At 36.3% G+C, this 22,251-nt stretch overlaps 1 protein-coding gene across 3 annotated transcripts; it reads right to left on the bottom strand.

Annotated features, from left to right (window-relative positions):
- Window positions 1–376: 376 nt before the first annotated feature.
- Window positions 377–22,063, bottom strand: tmem245 (transmembrane protein 245). Of its 3 annotated transcripts, XM_079895022.1 has the most exons (18): window positions 19,743–22,063; window positions 18,604–18,721; window positions 17,933–18,028; window positions 17,729–17,851; window positions 16,262–16,441; window positions 16,010–16,179; window positions 11,397–11,420; window positions 8,066–8,170; window positions 7,863–7,945; window positions 7,669–7,759; window positions 6,360–6,458; window positions 6,145–6,276; window positions 5,937–6,059; window positions 5,651–5,796; window positions 4,283–4,383; window positions 3,433–3,607; window positions 3,135–3,329; window positions 377–3,050 (listed from the first exon to the last, which is right to left on the bottom strand). In XM_079895022.1, the coding sequence occupies exons 1-18, from the start codon at window positions 20,352–20,354 to the stop codon at window positions 3,005–3,007; spliced, it is 2,619 nt and encodes an 872-aa protein (XP_079751148.1). In that variant the 5' UTR covers window positions 20,355–22,063; the 3' UTR covers window positions 377–3,004. The 3 variants fall into 3 exon arrangements, with proteins under 3 accessions (XP_079751148.1, XP_079751149.1, XP_079751150.1); XM_079895023.1 differs by lacking the exon at window positions 11,397–11,420; XM_079895024.1 differs by lacking the exons at window positions 377–3,050; window positions 3,135–3,329; window positions 3,433–3,607; window positions 4,283–4,383 and adding an exon at window positions 4,805–4,914.
- Window positions 22,064–22,251: the final 188 nt, after the last annotated feature.

The raw sequence follows: 22,251 nt of genomic DNA, 5'->3' as shown, positions 1-22,251 counted from the left end.
CCTAGTCGTCCCCGGCTTAATGATATGCTGAAAAAACACGTTGTAAATAGAAACCTTTGATGCTTTCAAGACAACAGTGCAATCACCAAAATCGGTATCATCAATACGCTGTTATTACGGAGAAAACTGATCCTAGACCAGCAGTTATGTGCATCGAAAAGCAAAGTTACTTATTGACTGAGGCATAAACGCTTTAAACGTCAATAATTTGAACATGACTGTGAATATTCAGAGGTTTAAGATCAACTCAGGAATTGTGTTCTGTAATGCCTAAAAATATATTCAGTGGGTTGCAACATCCAATTTCCTAAATAAGCCTTATAAAATACAAATCAATTTTACACTGAGTTTCTTTATCCAGAATGATACAGATGTACCCAATTGAAAATTCAGATTTATTAAAACAATTTTAGTTCTGCATTTAAACAAAACACTTCTTTTTGTATTTTACATAATAATAAACATAAAACCATGCATATATATATATATATACACACACTCCCCTAAAGGATTATTAGGAACACCATACTAATACTGTGTTTGACCCCCTTTCGCCTTGAGAACTGCCTTAATTCTACATGGTATTGATTCAACAAGGTGCTGAAAGCATTCTTTAGAAATGTTGGCCCATATTGATAGGATAGCATCTTGCAGTTGATGGAGATTTGTGGGATGCACATCCAGGGCACGAAGCTCCCGTTCCACCACATCCCAAAGATGCTCTATTGGGTTGAGATCTGGTGACTGTGGGGGCCATTTTAGTAAAGTGAACTCATTGTCATGTTCAAAAAACAATTTGAAATGATTCGAGCTTTGTGACATGGTGCATTATCCTGCTGGAAGTAGCCATCAGAGGATGGGTACATGGTGGTCATAAAGGGATGGACATGGTCAGAAACAATGCTCAGGTAGGCCGTGGCATTTAAACGATGCCCAATTGCACTAAGGGGCCTAAAGTGTGCCAAGAAAACATTACACCACCACCACCAGCCTGCACAGTGGTAACAAGGCATGATAGATCCATGTTCTCATTCTGTTTACGCCAAATTCTGACTCTACCATCTGAATGTCTCAACAGAAATCGAGACTCATCAGACCAGGCAACATTTTTCCAGTCTTCAACTGTCCAATTTTGGTGAGCTTGTGCAAATTGTAGCCTCTTTTTCCTATTTGTAGTGGAGATGAGTGGTACCCGGTGGGGTCTTCTGCTGTTGTAGCCCATCCGCCTCAAGGTTGTGCGTGTTGTGGATTCACAAATGCTTTGCTGCATACCTCGGTTGTAACGAGTGGTTATTTCAGTCAAAGTTGCTCTTCTATCAGCTTGAATCAGTCGGCCCATTCTCCTCTGACCTCTAGCATCAACAAGGCATTTTTGCCCACAGGACTGCCGCATACTGGATGTTTTTCCCTTTTCACACCATTCTTTGTAAACCCTAGAAATGGTTGTGCGTGAAAATCCCAGTAACTGAGCAGATTGTGAAATACTCAGACCGGCCCGTCTGGCACCAACAGCCATGCCACGCTCAAAATTGCTTAAATCACCTTTCTTTCCCATTCTGACATTCAGTTTGGAGTTCAGGAGATTGTCTTGACCAGGACCACACCCCTAAATACATTGAAGCAACTGCCATGTGATTGGTTGATTAGATAATTGCATTAATGAGAAATTGAACAGGTGTTCCTAATAATCCTTTAGGTGAGTGTATACTCTCTAATTTGGCTTGAACTGAAAAAAAGTGCATCCACTTTCACTCTTGAAACATCTTTAAAAGAACATGTGAACAGGCTTTTTGAATAGCCTGGCCAAAAGAAAAAAAGAAACAATAATATTGGGAAATATTATGCTTTATCTATTCAGTGCAATGCATTCAAACTTGACTTAAAGGCATCTCTCCTCATCTGTACACAAGCAGCCAGCAGCATTCAATCATTCTCTTTGCCTTCAGCTCTACCTACCAGTGTATCTCTGCTAACAGGTTAATAGAGGAATGGCCACATATGAATAAAAAACAGGGATTTTAACATCTTTCCTAAGCAGGAAGTTATGTGTATAGAAATGAAATAAAATCCAACACATAAAGAAATGCATATGAAAGATCAATAGTACATAAATATTACAATGTACTTCACGCATGGCCAACAGAACCAGAGAAAAATTCATTAAGACATTTGAGGTAATATGAACTCAGACTAGTTTGTTGTGTTAAGTTAGTTTCACATTGTTATAGTCAAAGCTACTTTACAGTATATTTGTTCATAAACAAATACTCCACCTTATATAGGATATTTGTATAGGTCAGACTCAGCGCTGTTCAGTCCTACTCCTGGAGATCATCCTGTTGAGATCATTTAAACATCTAATCAAATCATACACAGACTGAAAGTATGGAAACCGAAAGATGTAACACTTTAAACAAATGTTTGAATAGTAAATCTAAGAGTAACATCCTTTCATTCACACACATATATAACCATTTAACAGTGCCAAACACATCCACAATATGGGATAAATTATCAGTACAACCACAAACAAAAACTATCAGTGATCTATAGCCTGAAAACATGGTCCGATGACTGGGACCCTGGTGAGCTGTTACAGTAAAGCATGATGTAAACATGTAGTATTGTTAGTGTGCTAACTGAAGGTAACGTTATAGCACTGGCGTAATTCCCCAGTACAGTGCTGGACAAAGCACAGGCGTGCTAACTAAACTTTGCACTGGAGTGTGCAAGCGGCGTAGCGGGGTTTTTTTTGTGCCCGGATTTTCAGTGCTAAGTGAACTATTAGCACAGAGGGCGACAGAGGGCAGAGGGCCATGATTAGGCTATGTGCTATTAGAGCCACATTTGCAGAGAATGTAGCAATTCTGTTGCCATGTGAACCCTTAGGGGGAAGATACGGAAAGCTTCCGTATCCGCAAGTTTCGTCTTTCATAGTCTTGCAGGGGTAGCCCAGAGCGAGGGCTGCTGTTAACAAGTGTAACAGGCTGGTCAGGTGTCTCTTTTATTCATTGCTTCTCTTCAGCTGCATTGGGGTTTCTGCAAATGACCTGAGAAATGATGAAAAAAAGAGTTCAAATGGTGAATACAATGTAAAAAGTAGTTAACAAAGACACAGCCGAGGTTTATATCACCTGCTATGATGTCCAGGGAAGTGGCTCTGCACTGGAGTTGCCTGGCTGCTGCTAGGGCTCATTAGCATGGCGCTGTAGATGTTGGATGCCACCACCAATATGCACAACAGGATGGGCCCAATGATGGCACCCTCCAAACCCAAATAGTACGCTCCACCTGCTACCGCAAGACCTGTCAAATACGGGTGTCCACCTCTGCATAGAAATATATATGGGTTAGTAAAAAATGGTAAACTGTCAACCAGTTTTGGACACCACAGATTGTACATGTAAAGTAAGTATAAAGAGACAAACACACCCTGATATATCGGAGTATATGGCCGTGTCAACGAAATATGTTGGCAGCAGATGAAAGAAGAGAAGCAGCAGAGCTTTGACTCCCTCCGCCTGGGCCAACCACAGATCCAACACCGCTGGCAGTGCCGCCCAGTACGTCCCCAAAAACGGCACCGCACCTAAGATGGCTGCCATTGCTGCACAGAGCAAAAGATAGAGAGGCAAGACAAATATGAGATGGGGAATAGTATGACATGGACAGATAAATGTACATTACCGTTCAAAAAGTATGTGGTTGCTAAGATTTTTTAAATGTTTTTCAAAGAAGTCTCTAATGCTCAAGAAGGCTGCATTTATTTAATAAAAAATGCAGTAAAAACAGCAATATTGTGAAATATTATTACAATTTAAATGAACTTTTTTCTGTTTGAATACATTTTAAAATGTAATTTATTCCTGTGGTGGCAAAGCTGAATTTTCAGCAGCCATCAGCCACACATGATCCTTCAGAAATCATTTTAATATGCTGATTTGCTGCTAAAGAAACCTTTCTTATAATTATCAATGTTGAAAACAGTTTTGCAGTTTAATTTTTTTGTGGAAACCAAGATTGCGGTTCTTTTGTACATTATTTTATATCACGCATTCATCACGCATTTATTTTAAATAGAAATCTTTTGTAACATTAGAAATGTCTTTACTGTCACTTTTGATCAATCTAATGCATCCTTATTCCTTACTGAATAAAAGTATCAAATTCTTTCAAATAAATCTTATTGATAAAATATAGTATATACAACAAAATGAACAATAAGGACTGTTTCACACCACATGCAAAAAAGTCTTTATGTCTGTGTGTATTTTAGTCTTACCCGAGGGGATGAAGACAATGTTGATGCCAAATATTGTGTGTGTAAGCCAAGTATAAAGGCCATAAAATCCAGCCATCTTCAGAGAGGCATCAAACACACCCCTGCAAAGAAAACATGGTGAGAGAGAGAGTGGAAACACAGAGGGCTTTTCTTTTCTCAGTTAGCTTAACACTGACTGGAGTCAGAGTGAATAAGTCTCTCTGTGATAGCGCTCATAAAAATAGGTCTAATGGAACATCTGTGTGCATTCTGGGTGATGGCAGCATCAGCGCACACACACATACACACATACACACTGAGCTCACATTTTAAGGAAACAGTGAATTCCTCTCCTCATTTCACTTTCACAGCTCATGACATTGTCTATGGAGGGAAAATGATGTTATTCTGCTTTAAAAAAAAAAAACAGATGTTTTTATCTAAGCCAATTACATTATGCTAATTTCCACCGGAGAAGCATCACGCTCAAGGGCACCTCTGCGCTACAGCAAGATTGTGACCCCATTCATTCTCCATTTTCTGGGTCACCCTTACCTGTAGATGAACCCCTTCGAAATTCTTAACCAGCATATTAATAGCAGTCAATTTCACCCCCATTTCAGTTGTTCCGATCATGATCTCTGTTAAATTATCTGTACAAATGGAAAAAATGGCAGAGAAAGCAGAACAGTATTGCCCTCTTGTGGTGATCACAAAGTACAGCGTCTTTAACTGGTGTTAAAGGGATAGTTCACCCAAAAATAAAAATTCTGTATGACCTTCTTTCTTCTGCAGAAAACAAAAGAAGATATTCTAAAAAACTTTGGGGTCCAATCAACACTGAAAATTGACTTTCACTGTATGGACAAAAAAAGGCAACATTTTTCAAAGTATCATCTTTTGTGTTCCACAGAAGAAAAAAAGTAATACAGATTTGGAACAAAATGAGGGTGAGTAAATGATGACAGGATTTCCGTTTTTGAACTATCCCTGTAAGATCTAAATTCTGCTTCCACCTCATACAGACTTGCTACTGTACACACATTTTTGCCTTTAGTTTTCACTTGTTCATCAGTTTGTAAAAGCATTGTTTGTGGAAACTGCAACATGTTTGCATTTAACCTTAAATGTCCCTTCAGGCAGTGGTTCTCAACCAGGGGGCTCAGCAAAAAGTAAATATTAAAATATTAAATAATTAAATATTAAATAAAAAAAATATTTTTATTAGAAAGTTAAAGTACATTAACTAATTAATTTTCCTATATATATATATATATATATATATATATATATATATATATATATATAGTTATGTTAAATCTCTCTATATAGAGAGGGTTGAGAAGCACTGCTTTAAGACAAACCAAAGCTCCACATGGACATGTGTACCTGATGGCCTCCTCCACAGACTGGCCGATAATGTTTGAAGAGGGTCCAGGTTGGGAGAGGGGTGTGAGGCTGATTACCCATTTCACAGGTTTATAATATTCACCACTGGAGCTCAGCAGGTAAAAAAGTGTGGTCAGGAAAATCACCTATACGTTCAGAGAGACAATAAATACTTAAAATCACCACTAAACATCCCATCCCATCAATGCAACTGTGTGTGTGTGTGTGTGTGTGTGTGTGTGTGTGTGTGTGTGTGTGTGTGTGTGTGTGTGTGTGTGTCCATTACCAGAGACAGGACAAAGTTGAGCAGTGCAGTGCCACTGTGGAACAGTACGGTGACCAGCGTGGTTGTTGTGGATATCAGCAAACCAACATTTCGACTCATCACCACCCACAGAGACTCCAAGATCTACCGCAGAAGACAGCATATTCATTAATCTGCCAAATAAAGACACTCCCCATCACATCCACACGCACACACACTGGAGACTAACCGAGAGCAGAGTCTCAATATTCTCCTGCACGAACGAGGCGATGTCCTGCCAGTCCAGTATGTCCCCTAGCCAGCTGTTCTGCCTGTGCAGATGTTGCTTGTTTCCACGGTGCCGTCCAGTATGAGTCACGTTCTACAAAACAAAAACACTGACTGGAATACAACAAAAAATGTAAGTTAGTGATTGTGTGTGACCGAGTAAGGTTTTGTTATTACCTTAACAATCCAGGACTGATAGAGACGGTCCCACAACTCCAGAACTTGTTTCTCGATCACGGCCGTGTTGTTTACTTTATCACCCAGCATCTTATGAAGCTACAATGCACACATACATGCTCATTCAATTTTACACACAGACATAAAGAATAAAATATTAAGGACTTGAACATAAAATCAAATTTGACTCCAAATAATAATACAATTTTGTAATTAAATGTTAAATTGAGTAATCTGTTATTTAACAAAAAGAAATGTTTGTTTTCTAACTTCTCCAGCTCTAAAACATTTTTTTCTGTTGACGTAACCAAGGTTGCTTGAGCATAAAAAATATTGATCAATAATAGCGTACTTTTCATGATTGTATCGATAAAATCAAGTAAAATATTTTTGACCTTAACAAACCGATGATTATTTTTTCTTCTAACCGAACATGTCACATTTGTATATGCACACCCTTGTGCAAAAAAGTGCACTCAAATGTATTGAATGTCCACTTAAGATTTTAAGTACACTACAAAAGCATATTTGGTTACACTTTATTTTAAGGTGTCATTGTTACAGTGTAATTATATATTTAAGTACTGAGGAAGATTAATAAACAACATGTACGTACTATACGTTTAGGGTAGGATTAGTGTTTGGTTGAGGGTTAATTGTATGCAATTATGTATAATGTACAAGTGTTACCACATTTTTTTTAAATCTGTACTTGCAGATAATATAATATAAATGAAATAAAAGGCCACTTAAGCATACTTAAAGTACATTTTAATTCATGTTTTAATGATTATTTGTCATGTTTTAAAGAAGTACATTTATTTTAATGTGTTAACATACTAAAGTGAGTTACTGTTATTGTGTTATTCAATACTACATTTAAGTGGGTCAAAAAAGCACTCTGAAGTTCAGTTAATTGCATTTATTAAAACTTTAAACTATAATACATTTTCATTGAATTGAAATTAACATGCAACTAAGTGTCTATTCTATAAATGTATATTCTTTAAAAGTATGTTATTTCCATAATTAGTACTCTTTTTTAAATAATACTTTTTAATGAGGGCATACTTAAATGACACAAATGACATTTTAAAAGCAGATGAATAACTTCTGGTCTGTTTCTCAAAACTACCATACTTCAGAAGACTTGGAATATAGCCCAAGATTTGTATGGAACACTGTTCTGGTACTTGTAATGGTGCATTTTTTTTGTCATTTTTGTCCTTTCATTTATCCGTCTCATTAATTTTGTTATAAATGTTGTTTCATGTGGTCTTCAAGAGCATTGTAAACTCTTAACTCTGACCTTATGTGTGATCCATTCTCTTCCATGTTGGTAAACATTTGTGGCAGCAGAGTTTAAAGCCTTCTGAACAACCTGGGCCTCTGGGAGCCAGCTACAAAACACACACAACACACACACACACACACACACGGTTATGCATCATTTCGAGAAGATTCCGAACTTCCAGTGTATGTTAATTGTGTGTTTCAACTTACTTGGCCCACTCTGGGTGGTTGGACACAGTCTCGTTGATCAGGTTACTGGTGACCTCTATGATATGAACACTCTCTTGGTGCACCTGTGAACAAAAATACAATCGTTGAGAGATGATGTGCGCGGAGGCTGGGATCAGTCACGGACCGTGTCTTTCACGCAGTGGAATAATCCGCCCAAGGACAGTGGTTTGGAAACACTGTACCATAGCTGTGAGCAGCAAGGCCATGAGCAGTGTGCCAGTTACCAGCAGGAAGATAATGAAAATACTGATCAGCTTATCCAAGGAGCGCTCCAGCCACACGATCATCTGCAAAGAGAGAGAGAGAAAGAGAGATCAGTTTCAACAAAAAGTCTGATCATTCATGCAAGTGTGTGAGAACACAGAAACCTGCTTCCCTCTGCCAAACCTGAGGAGCAATCGTGTTCATTCCTTTGGTTCTGAAAACCTAAAAGTAAAATGCTCTTTCAGTAAAAAAATAAAACAATTAAAGGAACAGTTCACTCAACAATGAAATATATTATCCTTGTTTACTTTTGGTTAACAGGAGAAATAATAATGCAATAAAAATCAAAGCGGGAAGTTATTTATTCTGTTAAGGTAGAAAAAAAAAGTTTTCTAAAGCCCCGCGATTGTTTTGTGTGAGGAACAGACTGTTGTTATTAACAAAAAAAAATTTTTTTTGGGTGAACTGTTCCTTTAAAAACTTAGCAAAGGATTCATGGATGAGTTCCGAGCTTCAGAAAGGCACAGAGAGGTTCATTTTTCCAGCCTTATTTGAGGTTTTTTTTAGGCTGTGAAAATATTAATTCTGTTGAAAATTCACACATGTAACTGGCGTATAAGCCAAAATCATGCTGACTTTTCTTTATTTTACATCCGCTAACCTGGCGGATGACTAAGCAAGACTAACTACAGAGTGAATGAGCTAACAGCAGGCTAACAACAGCTGTCAGGAAACAGGAGGTGGTGGGCATATTTTTGTTTTTGGCAGGTGGACTTGGTTTCTCTGCTCACCCAGCTTCTGTCGGCCCTGTGGGCGGCACTTGCATGTCTAATCCTGTTCCCTGTTCCTGTTAGCACTAAGTGTTAACATCACACACAAAACTGGTCATGTTGATGATGGATTAGTACAAAGCACATCATTAAGAAACTAAAAGAAAGACTAAAGACTAAAAAAGAACAGCAGGCTAAAAGAACCGCATCACTCCCTCTTCAAAACGTTAAGGGCCTGATACACAGTTTCAAAGTAATGCTGGCAAATGCCAAAAGATTCCTGAGGGGAGGGACATACTATCAGACCTGAAAATAACTTCATCACCATCTGCTCCTGTTGAGCCACAGTCAGATTCATCTTAATCGGACAAAACCCAGGAGATGATATATAGAACATTAACAATGACATCAAACAGAAAACAAACAAACTAACAACAGAACTAATAAGAGTATTCTGAAGAATTCTGAAGTCTTTCCAACATCTCTTTCTAAATTTATATTGCTAAATTTTTGCAGGATGGAATATAGATAATTGTTTGGTTTCCCATTGTTTGGTTTCCATTTAAAAAAAAACATCAAAAAGCAAGATTACAAAAAGATAACTTTTTTTTCCTTTGAAACAACACACCTATATTCATGCATAATAAGATGGAATGCGCATTTAAAAGGCTTTGAACACAATGGTGAACAAAATATTCTGTTATTAGTGCTGATATTCTCCAGAAATTCTCTGGAATTAATCTTTGTTAAGTGTTTGTTCCATAAGACATTCTCCACAGAAATGCATTGCAACAAGCAAATATAAAGAAAATGTAAACTTAAGGCCGATAATGCTAGAGAAATGCGTACTACAGTTAAAAAATTGGTTGGTAAGATTTTTTTAATGTTTTTTAAAGATTATCCTCACAAAGGCTGCATTTATTTGATCAAAAATACAGTTAAACAGTAATATTGTTAAATATTGTTACAATTTAAAAGAACTATTTGCTATTCGAATATATTTGAAAATGTCATTTATTCCTGTGATGGCATCATTACTCCAGTCTTTATTGTCACATGATCCTTTAGAAATCATTCTAATATGCTGATTTTGCTGCTCAAGACACATTTATTATTATTATTCATGTTAAAAACGGTTTTGCTGCTTAATGTTTTTGTGGAAATCGTGATAAAAAAAGTTCAAGGTTATTTGATGAATAGAAAGTTCAAACAAACTTAAAAAAAAAAAAAAAGAGAGAGAAATGCTTATAAAATAAAATATAGCATTACTCGTCTTTACTGTCACTTTTGATCAATTTAATGTAGCCTTGCTGAATATTCTTTTCTTTCAAAAAATTAAAGGGTTTAGTGTACATAGATATATTATATTTATATTCTCACATATTATACTTATACTTATTATTACTAAATTTCATTCAACACTGAAAAGCATCAATGTAAATAAGTTATATAATTAAAATGAGATTTTACTCAATATTTGCGTGCTTGTTAGCGCATCAAGCTGTTAGCTTAGCAACATGCTAAAATTAAACCAAAGCCTTTATATACAGAAAGACGGTGCACTCGTATTACTATGAATGGGAGAAAGTTCAACGCGCAATATGGCAGAATAAGATCCACCTTCTAAATAAAAGAGCCAATCGCCAATTGGTAATGTAATCACATCACTGCAGCTGGCGTTAGAAGCTCCGGTTCCAATACAAGCAGTCAGTGTTCAGAGACACGCGCTCAGTCATGATTCAAGCATTTAGAAAAAAAATGTATAAGACAGTTGTTGTCAGATTTCATTGGTGATTTCAAATTTGTAATTTAATGGCAAAGACTTTTGGAGAATTTGTTATTTCCCCATTCAAAGAGATAGGAGCTGCACTTGAATGCCTGAGAGGCGTTTCAAAAATGGCCGCCGAGTGAAATGACTAGTCTTAAAGGGAACAATCTACTGAAATCAAGTGAAGTGGAGTTTCCCATGCAGAGCTCTATTTGTGTGGTGTGCGGCGTTTCCTATGTGGAGTCATTAATGAAGACAATCACTTATACCTAACTAGTGTCTAGTTAGGACCAGACAGAAGAAAACCCCTTTACCAAACCTGCCTGTACCTGAAGTACCCAGAAACACCACTAGCCTTGGTCTCAGCAGACCAGAGCATCCCTTCACCCAACCCTCCATTCTCACTGTCTGTTCTCTCCCTGAATGCATCTCACACACTCTGAAGACAACCAGCCCAGCACACTTCAAGAGCTGTGGAAGAGGCGGTGGGCTCTCTTGGGGTTTTGTTCTGCATTTTTTTCCTGACAGTTAGTGTGTCAGCATCTCAATCACATCCAGAGCGCATGCTCCCTTCCACAGCGCAAAGAGCCACACAGCAGGAGCAGCCAGTGAGCTAAGCAGAAGCTCAAAGATGGAGGGGTGACAGTGGGGAGGGGAACGCATCACTCCAAAGCTTCTAATGAAAGCACACTGTCATTCTTTCTCTTCCCCTTTGTTCTTTCTTTCTTTCTTTCTCTTTCTCTTGTACACCTGCCAGCACAAATGATTTACCTGCTTGTTAAGCCAATGCCAGAGCTTTGAGGAGGGAGACAGAGAGACAAACGGTTATTACAAACAACCAATCAGTATGCAGGAAAGCAGTGTTTTCAACGTGTTTTCAAGGCAAAAACAGAACAAGACTTGGACGGTGAAATTTGAGGAAGATATTCATACTGAACAATTAGAGAAGGTGTGATTTGGTGGGCTTTAAAAGTGGACAAAAGAAAGATCTGCTACGATTATTATTTTTTAAGTGTCTTCATCTTTTTTTTTACCTCCTTTCATTCTTGTGGACAGTCAATGATGGATATGATGGTTATATAAAGCAAATACCAGTCGAATAAAATTTTTTTTTGTTACAGATACAGTTACAAGGTTTAACATTTTGCCACATCTGCTAATGGTGAGTGAATTAAGAAAACTCAGTTGACATAAATATTTAATTTAATACCAGCCACAAAACTATATATATATATTTTTTTTTTTTTTTATCAAAAACTAATAGTTTTCATTCTATTGAGAACACATTTTATTTAGTTTTTTTTTTTTCTGTGCATATTAGTGAAAACTCACAGCAAAACTGTGCATCTTTCACAAAAGCAAAGACAAATGATTTTGTTCCAAATTTATTCGTTCTGGTGATTAATGCACACATTAATGTGTATATGGATTAACTTTCCACATACACAATTTGGTTTGGGATCAAAAAAGTGACAAAAATCTTTTGTAACATTGTAAATGTCTTTACTGTTACTTTCGATCAGTTTACTATTTCAAATAAATGCTGTTCTTTTGAACTTTCTATTCATCAATTAATACTGAAAAAAGTATCATGATTTGAATTGCTTGTGTAACATACATCATTGAAGGTCAGATTATCTTTCCAACAATTCAGTTTAGGTCATGTATTACATTATGTTGTAGATCCTCATAAAGTCACCAGCTACTGGCAAGTAATAATTTTAAGTCTTCAATAAAGCAAATTTTTTACTCATATTAGCTTCTGGGCAAATGTGTTCATTTTGGACCCTAGCATATTTTCAATAGATTTGCTTTTGACAGCATGTGTGACTCAACATTGACTAGTGAAAGAATGAAAGAAGGCAAAACTAAAGTCAGACACTGGGTTACATTACTGGATTACTATGGGTAAGGGCAAACGGTTTCTTAGAGGTGTAGGGTTTCATCTTGACTGCAACTGTGGGTTGTCATTCACTTCAGACAGTGAAAGAGGGAATGAGAAACTGTGGGCACATTTTTGAGAATGTTGAGTTGACTTCCTCACATCATAAACCTCAAACAATAGATGGAAAACAAAAACTACCAACAATAACTATAAATACAACATGACTATGCAAATACTCAGCTAATCAAAAAGACAGGAAGTGCATTTAATTGTGTTCCAACAATTAGGTTAATGACATTTCGTGAGCTTAGAATTATAAGGTTCTATCTCCACTTTTGGTCGAAATTGAGTTTTTGACATAATCTGATCCATTATGTGTTTATTAATGCCTGTGTGGTGTTATTTTTGTAAAAAAAAAAAATTGTTAGTAGTTATTAATAAAATAAAAAGGTTCCATCTCACAAAACATAAACCGAGTTGGGATTATAAGGTTCTATCTCCAGTAGATTCAATATCCAATCAAAACCCTGAATGAACACGGACGGACCAATCAAAACCCACCTCTTAGCTCTGTAGCCTGGACACAGAGCTAAGGGCTGGACATTAGCCTGGACATTTGAAGCCGGCGAAAGATGGCATTTCCATCTTTCTATCTTTTTTTATAACGAATCAATCGTTCTTTCTCTCTCTCTTACTAATCAATCTATCTATCTATCTATCTATCTATCTATCTATCTATCTATCTTCAAACTGTTTCTATCTGTCTTCAAACTTTATCTATCTATATATCTATCCTTAATAACTAATCAATCTTTCTTTCTTTCTTACTAATCTCTTTCTTTCTTTCTTTCTTTCTTTCTTTCTTTTTTTATTTCTTATCTTAATTTCTAGAAGTAACTAATCCATCTTTCTTTCTGTCTTTCTAACTAATCTATTTTTCTTTCTACTAATCTATATTTCTTTCTTTCTTTCTTTCTAACTAATCCTTTCTTTCTAACTAATCTATCTTTCTTTCTAACTAATCCATCTTTCTTTATTTCTTTCTTTCTTTCTTACTAATCCATCTTTCTATCTTTCTAACTAATCCATCTTTCTTTCTTTCTTTCTTTCTAATATATCTTTCTTTCTAACTAATCCATCTTTCTTTCTTTCTTTCTTTCTTTCTTTCTTTCTTTCTTTCTTTCTTTCTTTCTAACTAATCCATCTTTCTTTCTTTCTTTCTTTCTTTCTTTCTTTCTTTCTTTCTTTCTTTCTAACTAATCCATCTTTCTTTCTTTCTAACTAATCCATCTTTCTTTTTCTTTCTTTCTTTCTTTCTTTCTTTCTTTCTTACTAATCCATCTTTCTATCTTTCTAACTAATCTATCTTTCTTTCTTTCTTTCTAATATATCTTTCTTTCTAACTAATCCATCTTTCTTTCTTTCTTTCTTTCTTTCTTTCTCTTTCTTTCTTTCTTTCTTTCTAACTAATCCATCTTTCTTTCTTTCTAATCTTTCTTTCTTTCTAACTAATCCATCTTTCTTTCTTTCTAATCTTTCTTTCTTTCTTTCTTTCTTTCTTTCTTTCTAACTAATCCATCTTTCTTTCTAACTAATCCATCTTTCTTTATTTCTTTCTTACTAATCCATCTTTCTATCTTTCTAACTAATCTATCTTTCTTTCTTTCTTTCTTTCTAATATATCTTTCTTTCTAACTAATCCATCTTTCTTTCTTTCTTTCTTTCTTTCTTTCTAACTAATCCATCTTTCTTTCTTTCTTTCTTTCTAATATATCTTTCTTTCTAACTAATCCATCTTTCTTTATTTCTTTCTTACTAATCCATCTTTCTATCTTTCTAACTAATCTATCTTTCTTTCTTTCTTTCTAATATATCTTTCTTTCTAACTAATCCATCTTTCTTTCTTTCTTTCTTTCTTTCTTTCTTTCTTTCTAACTAATCCATCTTTCTTTCTTTCTTTCTTTCTAATATATCTTTCTTTCTAACTAATCCATCTTTCTTTCTTTCTTTCTTTCTTTCTTTCTTTCTTTCTTTCTTTCTTTCTTTCTAACTAATCCATCTTTCTTTCTTTCTTTCTTTCTTTCTTTCTTTCTCTTTCTTTCTTTCTTTCTAACTAATCCATCTTTCTTTCTTTCTAATCTATCTTTCTTTCTTTCTTTCTTTCTAACTAATCTATCTTTCTTTCTAACTAATCCATCTTTCTTTCTTTCTCTTTCTTACTAATCATCTTTCTATCTTTCTAACTAATCTATCTTTCTTTCTTTCTTTCTAATATATCTTTCTTTCTAACTAATCCATCTTTCTTTCTTTCTTTCTTTCTTTCTAACTTATCCATCTTTCTTTCTTTCTTTCTTTCTTTCTAACTAATCTATCTTTCTTTCTAACTAATCTATCTTTATTTCTAACTAATCCATCTTTCTTTCTTTCTTTCTTTCTAACTAATCCCTCTTTTTATCTTTCTAACTAATCTATCTTTCTTTCTAAATAATCCATCTTTCATTTTTTAAAATGTTTCAGAGCACAGAGGGGGTGGGGTGGAAAGGGATGAAAACATAATTTTCATGATGTTACACAATATTTTGTATGTTTTAATCTACTAAATGAACCGTTTTTAATGTATGTAAGATGCTTCCTAAATGTTTTTACAGTACAGAGGAGTGGGGTGTAGTATGTGAAGAAAACATTTTTTGTTTAGCTGTAATTTTTCCATGTCCATGTTCTTTGAAAATATATATTTTTTTTCTTACAAACTTGCTTGGCTTTGATGTATACTATACTATTATATATTATATTATATACTACAAGCTGTGTGCTTGTATTATAAATATATAAATTGATTAAAATCAATGGTTATATACATTTATTCTTTGAAATGTGGGGTTTTATTTGTAAAAGTGGAGATAGAACCTTATAATTCCAAACAGAATCAGAGCTCTCAGAATTATAAGGTTCTATCTCCATTTGGGCCATCTTAAAAAATCCCATTTCCAAATGTGCCAGGATTTTGATATTCTATCCTCAAAGTACCTGTAGGGTGATGGTCTTGTTGAGCTATAATAGTAGATTATACTACATAACAGTTTTGCCAGCTGGGATGTAAAAACTTTGATGCTCAATATCTCAGAACTACCCTAAACGGAGATAGAACCTTATAATTCTAAGCTCACGATTTTCTTATGGAAAAACACATTCGCATTGAAAATACATATGCTGAAAAATTCATTTTGTCCCACATGCCTCTACAAGTCATGATATAAACAGAACTCCATAGCTTTTATTCAGTCAGTTATGGGTACTTCGTGCCTTAGTTGTGCAAGTAAAAACAAGAATTAGCAAGCCACAACCACATTCAGTTCCTCTTGTAATCACAGATCTCTGTCGCCTCCAAAAATAAATGTGCACATGTGGCGACAACTACCAGCAGGCAAGTGCTGTGAAAGACAGTGGGTCAACAGAGAGGCGAGCACTTTTGTGTGGGTGTATCTACGTGAGGTGTTACCTTAGTGTCCACCCGAAGCAAGAACTGAGCTAAGCCTTTGATCGGTCCAGGCAGCAGAGCATCCTGTCTGTCTTTGACAAACTTCTCAGAAGCCGACCACCATTTCACCAGAGTCCGTCCAGCGAAGTCCTTCATCCCAAAACGCACAAACATCTTCTTCAGGACCCAAACTGGAAAACATAGCACTCATTCGTGAAAATGTGAACACTATCTTCACACTCGTGACCTCAGGACAATGAACACAAAATTTACCAGCAACAGGGATGGGCAGTAACTGTAAGATCCAGAGGTTGAGCCAGACCTGCACCAACACTATAGCCCACGCAAGCAGCACAAAGTAGATATCACTGGTCCTCTCTTTGTGCTGGAGACCCCTGAACTCTAGTCTGCTTCGACTCCGGCTGAAGACCGCCTTCGGAGAGTCCATAAACTCTGTGAAGGGAAGAAGAGGGGAAAATCCACTTTAATAATGATTTAGGTATGCACCAAAATTTACTAATGATTAAGGACGCTCCATTCAATATTACACTTTATGGGCTCCAATATACGCTCCACTCATGTATCGCTCATGCTCATCGGAAAAGCAAAGTCTGCTCAAATAACGTGCCAACATGAAATTTCTATGTAGTATAATACTTGTTTCTGTTTGCAATAGCCCTACTGTAACTGTGGTTTGGTACAGCTGGGCTGGGCAACGCTGGTGAAATGACGCTACTGATCCACTCCCCGATACACTCTGCTCACAATGTCTGAAAATAATAGCTTTGTAGGACTAAACATTATTTGAATAATTGGTCAAAAAAGAAATCCGTTAAATCTGATTCTGTTGCATAGAACTGAATAAAGAAAAACATATTGATATTTAATATTAATATATTTTCTGTCCAATTTGAGTGTGTTACTTTCAATAAATGTGTGGTTATTTTATTTTATTGGCTTGTATTTTTTAAATTCAGTATCATTAAGATTAGTGAATTTCATTAAAAAGTCTAAAATAAAAAAAAGCTAATTTAAAATAAGAAATAAGTCATTTTTAAAAAAGCATTTTCGGTTTCGGTGCATCCAGAATTTTCGGGTTTCAGTTTTGGCCTAGAATTTGTATTTCGGTGCATCTCTACTAATGAAGATAGTAGTGTTCAAGAAGATGCTGGAACTTCTAACTTTCTTTGATACCTTATCTAAATATCAATATTTAAGACAATTTTCGATACCACAGGGAAAAATTGCCACACCATTGAGGGCATAAAATTTGTCCAGCATCTAAGTTTATTTATTTTGACCATAATCAAAGTATTTTTTATCAACTGAAACTGTTGTCTGAGATTCCTCAGGCCCAATATCTCTGAGAGGGATTATATAATAATAATAAGACAGAAATATATTACTATTGTAATATTAGCATATTAATACTGGAATATTTGAAACCGTTTCAATGCTCATACTCCACTGTATTGATACACTGATGCCAGCTGCACTTTCTCTTCTCTCCTGTAATTGTTATCGAAAAATCAATATTTCTGACAACACTTGATGATAGGCTTAAACTACCTCATAATCCACATTAATAACATCCATCATAATCTTATCTGTTTATTAATGGATACAGATGTTTGCTTTTGTGAGCAAGTCATTACCAGACCCACACAGAATCTTGCTGACTTTCCCACAAAATCAGCACTGCAAATAACTTTAAACATTGTTTGCTTTTTTCTGTGCCACCTTTGGATTGTTCTTTGGTGCTTGTATCTTCCTGTATCTTCTCAGCATGGCTGAAGTTACTGCAGGAGATTGCCATGAAGATCGTATTAGCAGCAAAGGAGAGAACCTGACCAGGCAGCTCGCCTATACAGAGAGAGGAGAGGACCGAAGGTCAGAGGACATCAAGAACAGAGCTAAATGGTATGAGAGCCTCTGTTTCTTCACCTTTCCCTGGAACAACAGGCTTCTGCTGAGAGCCCACTATTAGCAGTAACAGCACCACGACAAACACAGGCACCCGCCACGACCCTGTCAGAGAGACTGGAAAAAGAGAGGGAGATTTTTTTTAGCATTCCTTCATTGACAGCACTGTAGGTCAATGCTAAACTTTCAGCTTACAATTAAACAAAGACAGTAAACTAATAAAAATAGAGAATGGGAACCCTTCTAGTAGCAGTTCTATCTAATGAATTATTTGACAGTACTGCTATACAAAGTACACTGTACAGTAGGCCTATATGAAAAAGAACTAAAGAGCTTACCTTTCTATTATTAGTATTATCTGTTTTTACAGATTTACTTCCTATCAAATTATTAAATAAATCATTCATTATCAATTTTGTAAAAAATATGTAAATTAAATATAAATTTCATTGCAGCAATTGTAAATAATACATATTATTTACTGTTTATCTTGTGTAGCTTTAAATTAAAGAGTGTGATATCATATATACAAGCTTTATATTGTCTATTGACCACTCTGCTCTTTAAGATATTGGTATTCTCATTGACCATCAAAACATCGGTGTCGGTCAACCACTACATGATATGCTACATGATATGCCACATTAAACCCAAACAGAATCATTCACTGTTTCATAACAGAAGGGTCTTACCCAGGTAGAAAATAAGAGCTGACCATACAGGCACAGACAGGGAACGCAAGTATCTTTCCATGCCAGGCGTCCACTTAAAGGCCACTGCCAACACATAGCCAACAACTAACGTGCCAACCTGCCAAAGAGAAAGAGAGAGAACATTTGGACATCTCTGGTAACTACTGTGACCCACACCAAACATTTGCCACCGATCTATTTATAATCACAAGAACCCTCAGTATGTTCCCAGCCCTCATAAGCACTGCAAGAGTGTATCAACACACACATTTTCATTAAATGAATAGTTCTACCAAATATGAAAATTCTGTCATTCTTAAATAAAATCCAGCTCCACTGCCAGATGAGCTTTGTGTTTTCTTGTTATAAGCAGATCACAGGGTTCTGTTAAAGGGGGCATTTGTTCCCAATGACAATTTGAACAGTTTTCACATGACCTGTATGAATTAAATTAAGCCCTACAAGAGAGCAAAACATAAATAAATAAATCAGATAGTGAGGTCATTAAATTGAAGGTCTGGGTGAAATTTAGTCCTGTAGAGTTCTAGTAACCTTTAGAAGAACTTAAAATATGCATTATGATTTTGCCTATCATTTGGGCTGTGTAACCTCAAGGCCATATTTTTGCTATCTGGGATGTCATGCTACACAATTCCTACTCAGACATATTAAGCATTGGTTCAAGAAATGTTGATATTTCACATGACTAGATGTGTTTAAACACACTTTTGTATAAAAACATATTTACACTTGGTTAGGTTATCTGAAGCCAGCTGCGACCATACAATGGTTGACAGATTCGCAATGTAAAAATATGGTTATGACGGATGAAAAGAGGCGCAGACAGAACGTCTCTAACAGTGACAAAATTATGTGAAATCTATTAGTGTAAGAAAGTTGTTGATGCATGCAGGCTTCGCTCAATACATATAGCCTACAGCAAACAATGTTACACAATATACATTCAAATTTTTATTACATTTGTATCAAAGTGTCATTATTCTATTTTCATATGTTTACACTATGAAGAAGTAAATTTTTAACAGTCCCTGTTTCACAATCCCGTCCACCTGTGCAAGGTCTGACAGGAGGCGTGTCTCTTTCCCATTCACGTGTCATTATACACAGTACTAACTCACCCACGTATAGCTGAAACAATCCAGGCCGAAACAGATTATGGTACAGACGTGACTAAGGACCACCTGCATGCCAATAACGCTCCAGAACAGATATAAGAAATAAAGCAGGGGTACACCAGCCCCAACTGCCAGCAGTACATTGAGCCGATCTATGACCATTTCACCCAGTGTCTCCACCCCGTAGTTCACACACCACACCGGTACCAGCAGAGTGCCCACTACTATCGGCGTCCCGCTGTCCTGCAGCCTGCTGAGCCAAGAGCGGCCGAGGCGGGCGAGCGAGTACTTGAACGGGTGCAGGAAAGTGCCGCACAGCACTGCCCACAGCAGCGGCCGTAGAAAAGCCTCCAGGATGAAGTAAACCAACACCGATGCTCCGCAACAGATCGCTACGAAGATCATCGCTCCCGTGTTGTAGAAGGCCTGTTTGATGTTTTTGTCGAACTTCAGCGACTGCTGGCTCAGTAGTTGACTAACCATCCCGACTGCTGGCTGAACGGTCTCGCTGAACGAGACGAAGTGTGGCCGGGTTGTGCGCGTGGTGTCCGGGTCAGTAGCCGCGCCTGGACCCGGGTCCTCTGTGTCTGCCGTGTCTGCCATGGTCGCTGGCATCGCTCCGTTTAGTCCGGAGGATCCACTAAGGAACTGCGGGTTGGGCAGTGACGTAAAGTGTAGGAAGTAGTTTGGGGAATGTAGTCAAATTATGTTTTTCAGCCTACTGAAATATTATCTTTATTAGTAAAAGTAATATGATGTTTCGAATGCCGTAAACAAGCGAACATGACTCATCTTACTTGTTTATCAATATAGTGGCGGTTCAAAGGCGTTTTTGAACGAATCTTTAAGGGTCACCCAGCAAATACATTTGCGTTGTGGCAACGTCTGTGGCACGTTGCATTTCTACTATGGTATGGCAACGTCGCTGTCTACGTGCTCGCAACATAACGTAGAAAGGACAGGACTGTAGCAACGTTGTTGCGCGACATTCAGCAACTGAGAGACGACGTTCTGGACATTTTATGCTAGATATAGATATCCCCCATTTAGCATGTTTGTGGTTAATTTTTAATTAGTCATGTGTTAAAAAATTATATACTTTTTAAATATTGTTTATCCCTATTATTATTTATGGGCCTAACAGTAAATTCATTATGATCAACATCTGCACGTGTACACTTTGAAATGACATGGAAGGTTACCTAATTCAACTTTAAACTGCATATGGTAATCAAATTGCACTTCCAAAAGTCATAGCAGCTACATTTGTGAGAAAACAAAACAGGGAGTGGATTAACGTTAACTAGCATGAGCAGACATGAGAAAATTTAGCAAAGAAACGAATGAGATGACAAATGAAAGGAAAAAATAAACAGTTGTGCGAGCAGTTACAAAAAAAATTTTTTTTCTGTGCGTTTTCAAAAAGAAAAAAGAAAAGGAAAAAGCATTAACGTTAATAACCCATCCCTACTCTGGATAATGCCCTGGTTTCACAGACAGGGTTTAGATTAAGCCAGGATTAGGCCTCATTAGAACATTTAAGTAGTTTTTATAAACGTGCCTTAGAAAATTACTGGTGTGATATTATCTTGAGACAAAACAATGGCAGTGGCACTGATATATTTTAAAATATGCTTTGGTTAAAACAGCTTAAACATGCATTCTAGTCTAAGATTAGGTTTAAGCCTTCTGTGAAACCGGGGGAATACGTATGAATTTGAAATGGTATAAGCCTACTATTTCTATTATACTATTAATAAAAGTAATAGCCTACTATTTCTGCAATATAAGAATTTTGTCGTACGATTTGTTGTTTTTAATGAATCGTTTGAGTGAGTGAATGACCCAATGATTCATGACATGCTCGCAGCACTTGTCGCCATCTACTGGCGTAAAGATGTAACCTGCAGAAAAAATCACTGACTGAATTAGTGAATGTATATTAGAGTTGAATTGGATGATTAAAAATCCCCAATACTATTTTTCAAGGTGCCATGTCGCGAGAAGCATGATGAGTTCAGATATTCGGAAAACATTCCCATTTTATCCAGACAAATATAACAAAAGTACACATTTTCAGCTGTCTTAGTTTTATTAAAAAGTGCAGAATGTGTTCAGGAACATCAAACAGGCATCTTTGCTTCCAATTAGGGAGAGAATTCACAGTAAACTTGTCAGAATGTATGTAAGCTGCTAATAATAGCTTGTATGACATGTTTAAAATAATGGCTCACAGTCCTTCACTAAGCACACTCATCATCATTGCATATTCTCTGATATTATCAATGTCAAAATTTCAAAAGTATATTAAAATATAACCCTGGCAACCTTCCAAACATTATTCCTTGACCATTAGCATACAATGTCTCCATTCATGCTACATTAAACGATTATCTCTGGCCTGCACACATCAAAAAGGAATCGTATCTCTCTTCCAAGTAGGTAAATTTCCTGATATATATCCTTCAGGTAAATATAACAATGTATTTAAAACAAAATACTTTTCTAAACG

Source organism: Squalius cephalus, assembly GCF_949319135.1.
Source record: "Squalius cephalus genome assembly, chromosome: 15".
In the NCBI taxonomy this organism is placed as follows: Eukaryota; Metazoa; Chordata; class Actinopteri; order Cypriniformes; family Leuciscidae; genus Squalius; species Squalius cephalus.
This window is presented reverse-complemented; position numbering and strand designations above follow the sequence as displayed.

Excerpts from the sequence above, each read along its gene's own strand:
- tmem245 (XM_079895022.1), bottom strand. The coding sequence starts at position 20,354 with ATGCCAGCGACCATGGCAGACACGGCAGACACAGAGGACCCGGGTCCA. Across the intron at positions 18,722-19,742 it reads ATTGTTTCAGCTATACGTGG|GTTGGCACGTTAGTTGTTGG; the intron begins GTGAGTTAGTAC and ends TCTCTTTGGCAG. Across the intron at positions 6,277-6,359 it reads ATCAGTCCTGGATTGTTAAG|AACGTGACTCATACTGGACG; the intron begins GTAATAACAAAA and ends TTTGTTTTGTAG.